The 9,427-nt window shown below is 46.9% G+C and overlaps 1 protein-coding gene across 1 annotated transcript; it reads left to right on the top strand.

Annotated features, from left to right (window-relative positions):
• Window positions 1–4,859: 4,859 nt before the first annotated feature.
• On the top strand, window positions 4,860–5,237 carry LOC119931589 (histone H2B type 1-P-like). Its single transcript, XM_038750378.1, has one exon. It carries the CDS (start codon window positions 4,860–4,862, stop codon window positions 5,235–5,237), a length of 378 nt encoding a protein of 125 aa, XP_038606306.1.
• The last annotated feature ends 4,190 nt before the right edge of the window (window positions 5,238–9,427 follow it).

Genomic DNA, 9,427 nt, shown 5'->3' with positions numbered 1-9,427 from the left:
TTCAAGGGAGTTTTTTTAGGATGGGGGAGATATGGACATGTTTGAAAGCAGTGGGGAAGAAGCCACTGGAGAGTAAACAGTCCAATCACTTATCATATTCCGCCTTACTCACTGAATCAGCCTCCTTGCTGACCTCCCTGCTTACTCCAGTCCAGGCTTCACTCTGCTGCCTGGATCATTTTTCTACAACAACGTTCAGGACATGTCATCTCGTTCCTCAAAAAACTCCCCTGGTTGCCCATCTACCTCTGCATCAAGCAGAAACTCTTCATCAATGACTTTTAAAGCCCTCAATCATCTTGTCCCCTCCTACCTCACCTCATAACTTTTCTACTACAACCCAGCCCGCACATTTCACTCTTCTAATGCCAACATACTCACTGTAATAATAATAATGATAATGATGGCATTTGTTAAGCGCTTACTATGTACAAAGCACTGTTCTAAGCGCTGGGGGGATACAAGGTGTTCAGGTTGCCCCACATGGGGCTCACAGTCTTCATCCCCATTTTACAGACGAGGTCACTGAGTCTCAGAGAAGTTAAGTGACTTGCCCAAGGTCACACAGCAGACATGTGGTGTAGCCGGGATTAGAATCCCTGACCTCTGACTCCCAAGCCCGGGCTCTTTCCACTGAGCAACGCTGCTTCTGTACCTCGTTCTTGTCTATCTTGTCACCGACTTCTTGCCCACATCTTGCCTCTGGCCTGGAATGCCCTTCTTCGTATCCAAAACACAATAACTCACCCCTCACTCCTTGAAAGCCTTACTGAAGGCACATCTCCTCCAAGAGGCCTTCCCTGACTATATCTTCCATTTCTCTTCTCCTACACCCTTCTGCATTGCCCTGACTTCCTCCCTTTATTCATCCCCTTTCCAAGCCACACAGCATTTATGTACATATCTGTAATTTATTTATATTAATAGCTGACTCCCCTTCTATGCTGTAAGCTTATCTATATTGTATATTGTATTCTCCCTAGTGTTTAGTACAGTGCTCTGCACACAGTAAAGTACTCAATAAACACAACTGACTGACTTACTACCTGTCAAACACTATTCTAAGTGCTGGGATAGATTGATACAAGTCAATTAAGTTGGACACAGTCTCTGTCACTCATGATGCTCACAGCCTAAGTAGGAGGGAGAATAGGTGAACTGAGTCACAGATAATTTAAGTGAATTGCCCAAGCTCACACAGCAAGCAATAGGCAGAACTGAGATTAGAACACCAGTCCTCTTACTCCCAGGCCCGAACTCTTTTCACTGGGCCATGCTGCTTCTTATGGCAGAGCACCATACTAAGCGCTTGAGAGAGTACACTATAACAGAGTTCACAGACACGTTCAGGTTATCTTGAGTGGTCTGCAGAGTGTGGGTTAGGGGACTAAGGATGAAGAGACAACTGATAGGTAAAATGGAGAAAGCTGGTGACGAGCCTTAAAGGAATGATCAGGAGTTTCTACTTTCACTTTCTCACTCACCTGAGCAAGTTCCTCTCGTGGTCTTTCTTCTCTCAGCTCCCTGCAGATATAAGCCCAGGTTGGGTGATAACATCATGTTTGGGAATTGGAAAGTTTGCTTATAGGGAAGGAAATTCTATATGGCAAATTGTACTGAGGACTTAGAGATCCCACAGAGCTCAGTCTTGGCTCTTGTGTCATCAGTGTCTGATTGCAAGAGGCAGGAAATGTCCATGAAGGACAGGTTTTGGAGACCCAGAGGAAGAACCACGGGGACTTTTATATCAAACTCATAAATTTATTCCCAGGCAAACTGAGAGAGGTCCAGGTGTGGGCACTTTTCCTGCCTACTCTTTTTTCCTGCTGAGAGGATGGAACACATTCATGGTATCCTGCAGGAATAGGACCCGATCTCTTCCCGAGATTTAAATAGACAGGACTAGGCAAAGCACAATAATGTTGCTGAGAACAGGGATCAACAGTATCAGACTATGTCCTCTTAACTCCCCAAGTGGCAGAGGGATTGAGGGAAAGGGAAACGTATTCTGTACTGGTCCAGAATTTGTGGGAGTGTTTGGGAGGCGATGGTTAAATGGAAGAGTTAAAAGTTGGGAGTTTAATGTTAGTAAAGGTGTGGAGGGGGTAAGGCCAGGCGGGGGTTGAAAGGTTCATTGGAAGGATGTTTGCCTACCAAACTATGCCACAACAGATGAATCCTGGCATCTGGCACATCATCACGTTGCTTCTTTAACAGTGTTAAAGCTGCACACTGGAAGGTCTGTGGGTCATCCCTTCAGGACCTGTTGACCTCTTTGAATTATGAGTTGGGGTATGAGTTGGCTAGAGTGGTAACAATGGTGTAGTGTTACTTTAGGGTTTACTTTTATGAGTGAGAAATAAAATTCATGATAAGGTTTGGTATAGTATGGCGGCCAGCAACAGGAATGCTTAGAATGATAACGTCCCATTATCAATGAATATATCTGAATATGGAGTTGAACACCTCCAATCACCCTGTAATTGCAAACTGGATGCTTATACCTTTGGAATTACATTAATCTCAGAATTAATGGATTATAATAATCCATTATAATTAAATAATATGTCGTGTTAAGAGGAGTGCTTGGAGAATGTTAAGGGTTTGATGGAAGTTCATTTACTTCTCCTGGAGAAAAGGTTTCTGAGGCTCAAAAACTCCACTTTGTGCAATCAAGCCCTCTAGGTTTGCAGTTGGCTAATCTGTAGTTCCCACGGAAAATGAAATATTTCCAGGAAAACTTTGTTGTTCAAATTCCTCCAATTCATTCACTAGTACTTATTGAGTGCTTACTGTGTGCAAGCACTGCACTAAGCGCTCGGGAGAGTACAATATAACAAGACACATTTCCTGCCCACAACAAGCTTATAGTCTAGGGGGACAGGCTTACAGTGCAGTCATAAAGTGGAGTTTGACACCTTGAGCTGAAAGGAATCACAAACTCTGTACCTTCTGGTGAGGAGTCAACATGAGGAGGAAACTCTTGTGCCACTCCCATGGAAACTGCATTTTCCGGAAGCACTTCCCGACCAATTTATGGGGCAGGAGACCTGGGTCCTAATCCTGGCTCTGTCACTTGCTTGGTGTGTGACCTTGTGCAAATCAATTATGTTTCTCTGACTCAATTTGTTTATTAGTAAAATAGGGATTACATTTTTGCCTCCCGTTTAGACTGCATCTGATCTGATCATCCTGTATCTACCAAGCATGTAGAGCATGGTAGGGGCCCAACTATTATTATTGTTATTTATAATCATTATTAATAATATTAACATTATTACCTCCCAGATGGGGTACAAACACAAACCAAAACTGAGCCCTCTGGGTTCATTCATTTATTCAATTGTATTTATTGAGCACTGTACTGAGCAAAGTATTGAGCAAAGCACCGTACTAAGCGCTTGGGTGAGTACAATAAAACAACAGACACACTCCCCGCACACAAAGAGCTCACAGTGTAGAGGGTTCAGAATAGAAAGGATACAAGAGGACAAGAGTGAACTGGATTATGTAGAAAGAGGGAGAGTACCCGATTTTTCTTTAAACGACTTGTAAGAAATACTAATTTGCAGGCGTTAACCCACTCGTACTGATTATCATGTTAAAAGGGATTTTATTTCATCGTGTTTAACATTAGCAGCTATGTTAAAAGACAAGGGTACAAGACATTCTGTGAAAGTGAAAAAGGGAACAGATAATTTTACACTTTATCAACACATTTCAGTTTTTATGTAATTGGATATGTTTGCATTCATGATTCTGAATGACATTTATAAATTCCATGCATAACGTCAACATAAGAAACTCAACTGCTTTAATAAAGAGATTGAATAATATCATTGAAAATAAAAACTATGTAAAACAAATGTAATATTTCAGTGTTTATTTCATTTAAAACTTGAGCCACCCACAGGGAGAATTCACTCCAGCACAAAATATCAATGTAAGGTAATCTGTGAAGGAATCATAATAAGAATGAAAAGGTTAAAAAAAGATTAATAATGTGAAGATGATAAAATAAAGGCTCCTATATCATTAATTTCTCAGGTCATAATCTTCGATAATCTTTGATCTTTTCTGAATGGATGGGCGATTATAAAACAAGCCGTTGGTTTCGCGGTTAGTGCTTGGCACATAGTAAGCGCTTAACAAACACCATTATTATTATTTCATTTTATTATTTTATTTTCTATTTTTTCTTATGAATCGGGCTTAGTCTCAGCTTTACTATCCTTGGCCCTGTTGTGGCTTCAGTATTCATGAGCAGCAGTCCGGCCTACATACAGAGCAAGAAGCGGCCTTGGACAATACTTAGTTCAGCAGCTTGTGTAGCAATTCGTCCTCTGTTCAGGGCCGGGTGGTGGGGCTACTGAAGGACAATTCAGTGTCTTGGGCCGCGTTGCTCTCCAGCTCCTACTCCATCGGGGGCTCCAGCACCTTGGCCAGGAGTGCCCGGGCCCGACCCGCTCGAGCCCTTGAGGAGCAGGGGCTAAACGACCCCCAAAGGGACCTGCAGCTCTTTCGCAAATGAGTACAATGTGGCCTTACACCGGACATAAAGTTAGTGAACTCAGGTGGAAATAGAGAAATAAAGGTGAATCATTTTCAGATTTTTCTATATGTGGGAGGGGAAGTGGGGCGTCACACCAAGTCAATTGACGGGTGAGAACATGGCTTTGTCACTCCAGGTAATAAGAAGAGGAAAAGGGAGTCTTCTCATTTGCATTACGTGTCAACTCATTTTCTTCCAATCAAAAGGGAGTTTTAGAGGACTCATTTGCCTGCCGTCCCTATAAATGCCAGAGGGTGTCCAGAACACAACCCCATTCTCAGAGACCAGCGACCGGCCAGGTTACACGATGTCTGAAACAGTCGAGTCCGTGCCAGTGCCCACAGACGGCTCTTGGAAGGTGGTGGCCAAGGATCTGAAGGCTCGCAAGAAGCGGAAGCACAGCCGCCGGGAGAACTACTCCATCTACGTGTACAAGGTGCTGAAGCAGGTCCACCCGCTCACCAGCATCTCGACCAAGGCCATGGGAATCATGGACTCATTTATCAACGACATCTTCGAGCGCATCGCCAGCGAGGCCTCCCGCCTGGCGCGCTGTAACAAGCGCTCGACCATCACATCCCGGGAGATCCAGACAGCCGTGCTGCTGACGCTTCCCGGGGAGCTGGCCAGGCATGCGGTGTCCGAGGGCACCAAGGCCATCACCAAATACACCACCGCGAAATGAGAGGCCCGTGAGATTCCTCACGCACTGAACCCAAAGGCTCTTTTCAGAGCCACACACGTTTCTCGAAAGAGCCTTATCACTTAATTTGTATTATGTATAATACAATTAGATTTGTATTAATTTGTATATGTCGGTGTTATTTCCTCCGCCCCCCACGGCCTGGGGTCAGCAATGAGTCCCCTGGCCTTGGTATGGTGCGATGTCATGGATCATCTACCGCCCTGTTATCTTAGGGCCGGTATCACCAAGGGACTGGCTCCTGCGGTCCGTGGTCGCCATATGATGCCACAGGGCAACTCCAGTCTCTGGACAAAGTTCTGCCGCAGCGCGTGGAGATGGTGGCACCCGGGGACTCCTGCGGCTGCCTTAGCACCTCCACTTTTTTCCCCCTCTTAATCCTTCCCAGTCTGGGGCTGGAACATCCTCCTGCATTCCTCTGAAATTTTGTCCATAGGGTGACGGTAGCAATTCTAGGCTGGTGGACCTGGACACAAAGTGGAGATCCAGAAGCAAGTGTTGACGTTAACATGTAGAGCTCACAGGACTTTTCACGCGGTAGGGGAAAACTTCGAGGAGGAGCTATCCCCGCCCTCCCCAAACCGGAGACGGTTTGGAGCCAACTTCCTGCAGGACCACCATTCAAACGCTATAAACTTAGTTTATCGTTTATAAATTATTAACTGAGAATTCAGAGGCTTATTTCAGGTCACGAAACATTTGCACAGGGAAGGGTTAGAGAGAAGGATGGGAGTTGGGGGGAAACTGCCTGCGCCAGCTATGGGTATTTGAGAATGGGAATATGCAAATGACCAAATAGATTCAAAGTTCTGCTTTCTAGGAGAAAACGTTCTCAGTGCCTGGATCTGTGGCTATGTGCTGAGGTCTTTGGGAGGGTATGGGAATAAAGGTCCTTAACTATGAATGTGATGCTGTCCCATTTTAATTTTTTTAAATTTTTTACGGCATTTGTTAAGTGCTTATAATGAATGTGTCAGGCAATGTACTAAGTGCTGGCGTAGATACAAGTTTATCAGATTGGACAAAGTCCCTGTCCCACATGTGGTCCAGTCTTATTCCCCATTTTACAGATGAGGTTACTGAGGCACAGAGAAGTCCCCCACGGTCACACAGCAGACAAGTGGCAGAGCTGGGATTAGAACCCATGTCCATCTGACTCCTAGGCCTGTGCTTTATTCATTTTGCCATGCTGCTATTGCTACCTCTCTGGAAGTGGTAGCAGTTGTCAGGAAACTGAAGCTGCAGATTTCACCAGCTCATCCATTGAGATTTTTAAGAGAATGCCAGTTCAGGCACCAGTTCCATGCATGAAGGGAATAGGGGAGGAGGAGGAGGACCTGACACAGACCATGGACACTGCTCACAATGGTGACCTATTTCCAAACATTTACTGTGGGAGGAACACCTTCTGCTAGGTGCAGAGAAGAGTCAGAGAAGAAAAACCTCCAAGGACACGGCTACTTTGTGTTCCAGAAACTTAGATCTACCCCTAGTCTACGTCCTCCCTGAGGATAGGCAGTGGGTGGAGAAACAGCATGGTCTAGTGGATGACCTCTCTGGACCTCACCCATCTTTCGGAGTGCCTCACAGCCCACCTCGCCGCCCTCTCCTCTCTACCCAGTCTTGATGATCAGATTACTGCTCTCAACTCTACCCTTTCTACTCAGCTAAACTCACTCGCTCCCCTTTCCCTTCGCCGCTCTCGCACCACTAACCCACAGCCCTGGATCACTGCCACTGTCCGCCTCCTTCGCTCTTATGCTCGAGCTGCCAAACGCTGCTGGCGAAAGTCTAAGCACCATGCCAACCTCGTTCACTTCAAGTTTATCCTTTCCTGCCTTAACTCAGCCCTCTCTTCTGCCAGACAAAACTATTTCTCCTCCCTTATTGACACCCATACCCATCACCCCCGCCAGCTCTTCCGTACATTCAACTCTCTTCTCAGGCCCCCGGTTCCTCCCCCTCCTCCTTCCCTCACCCCCAACGATCTGGCCTCCTACCTCATTAACAAAATTAAATCAATCAGGTCCGACCTCCCCAAAGTCTCTTCCCCCCCCTTCTCCAACCCCCCGACTCTCAACATTCTCTGCTACTCTCCCATCCTTCCCAGCAGTATCCTCAGAGGAGCTCTCCTCCCTCCTCTCAAGTGCTGCTCCAGCCACCTGTGCTTCTGACCCCATTCCCTCTCATCTCATGAAATCTCTCTCTCCATCCCTTCTCCCCTCCTTAACTTCCATCTTCAACCGCTCACTCTCCACTGGTTCCTTCCCCACTGCCTTCAAACATGCCCATGTCTCTCCCATCCTAAAAAAACCCTCTCTTGACCCCACCTCACCTTCTAGTTATCGCCCCATATCCCTCCTACCATTCCTTTCCAAACTCCTTGAACGAGTTGTCTACACGCCCTGCCTAGAATTCCTCAACAACAATTCTCTCCTCGACCCCCTCCAGACTGGCTTCCGTCCCCTACATTCCACGGAAACTGCCCTCTCAAAGGTCACCAATGACCTCCTGCTTGCCAAATCCAACGGCGCATACTCTGTCCTAATCCTCCTCGACCTCTCAGCTGCCTTTGACACTGTTGACCACCCCCTTCTCCTCAACACGCTATCTGACCTTGGCTTCCCAGACTCCGTCCTCTCCTGGTTCTCCTCTTATCTCTCCGGTCGTTCTTTCTCAGTCTCTTTTGCAGGCTCCTCCTCCCCCTCCCATCCTCTTACTGTGGGGGTTCCCCAAGGTTCAGTACTTGGTCCCCTTCTGTTCTCAATCTACACGCACTCCCTTGGTGACCTCATTCGCTCCCACGGCTTCAACTATCATCTCTACGCTTATGACACCCAGATCTACATCTCTGCCCCTGCTCTCTCCCCCTCCCTCCAGGCTCGCATCTCCTCCTGCCTTCAGGACATCTCCATCTGGATGTCGGCCCGCCACCTAAAGCTCAACATGTCGAAGACTGAACTCCTTGTCTTCCCTCCCAAACCTTGTCCTCTCCCTGACTTTCCCATCTCTGTTGACGGCACTACCATCCTTCCCGTCTCACAAGCCCGCAACCTTGGTGTCATCCTCGACTCCACTCTCTCATTCACCCCTCACATCCAAGCCATCACCAAAACCTGCCGGTCTCAGCTCCGCAACATTGCCAAGATCCACCCTTTCCTCTCCCTCCATACCGCTACCCTGCTCATTCAAGCTCTTATCCTATCCCGTCTGGACTACTGCATCAGCCTTGTCTCTGATCTCCCATCCCCGTGTCTCTCCCCACTTCAATCCATACTTCATGCTGCTGCCCGGATTATCTTTGTCCAGAAACGCTCTGGGCATATTACTCCCCTCCTCAAAAATCTCCAGTGGCTACCAATCAATCTGCGCATCAGGCAGAAACTCCTCACCCTGGGCTTCAAGGCTCTCCATCACCTCGCCCCCTCCTACCTCACCTCCCTTCTCTCCTTCTACTGCCCAGCCCGCACCCTCCGCTCCTCCGCCGCTAATCTCCTCACCGTACCTCGTTCTCGCCTGTCCCGCCATCGACCCCCGGCCCACGTCATCCCCTGGGCCTGGAATGCCCTCCCTCTGCCCATCGGTCAAGCTAGGTTTCTTCCTCCCTTCAAGGCCCTGCTGAGAGCTCACCTCCTCCAGGAGGCCTTCCCAGACTGAGCCCCTTCCTTCTTCTCCCCCTCGTCCCCCTCTCCATCCCCCCATCTTACCTCCTTCCCTTCCCCACAGCACCTGTATATATGTATATATCTTTGTACATATTTATTACTCTATTTATTTATTTATTTATTTATTTATTTATTTATTTATTTATTTATTTTACTTGTACGTATCTATTCTATTTATTTAATTTTGTTAGTATGTTTGGTTTTGTTCTCTGTCTCCCCCTTTTAGACCGTGAGCCCACTGTTGGGTAGGGACTGTCTCTATATGTTGCCAATTTGTACTTCCCAAGCGCTTAGTACAGTGCTCTGCACATAGTAAGCGCTCAATAAATACGATTGATGACGATGATGAAGGGCTCAGTAAATACCACTGATTGATTGATGGATTGATGTGTACAACACCATTCTAAGTACTAGGATAGAGATGAATTTAACAATTTGGACACAGTCTCTGTCCCACACAGGACTTACGGCACTATTTCTTGGGCACTTACTGTGTGCAGAGCACTG

Source organism: Tachyglossus aculeatus, chromosome 8 (assembly GCF_015852505.1).
Source record: "Tachyglossus aculeatus isolate mTacAcu1 chromosome 8, mTacAcu1.pri, whole genome shotgun sequence".
In the NCBI taxonomy this organism is placed as follows: domain Eukaryota; kingdom Metazoa; phylum Chordata; class Mammalia; order Monotremata; family Tachyglossidae; genus Tachyglossus; species Tachyglossus aculeatus.
The sequence above is the reverse complement of the archived record's forward strand: the minus strand, read 5'-3'. Positions and strand labels throughout refer to the sequence as shown.

Bases quoted from the DNA above. Each gene is read 5' to 3' on its own strand.
- LOC119931589 (XM_038750378.1), top strand. From the start codon at position 4,860: ATGTCTGAAACAGTCGAGTCCGTGCCAGTGCCCACAGACGGCTCTTGG.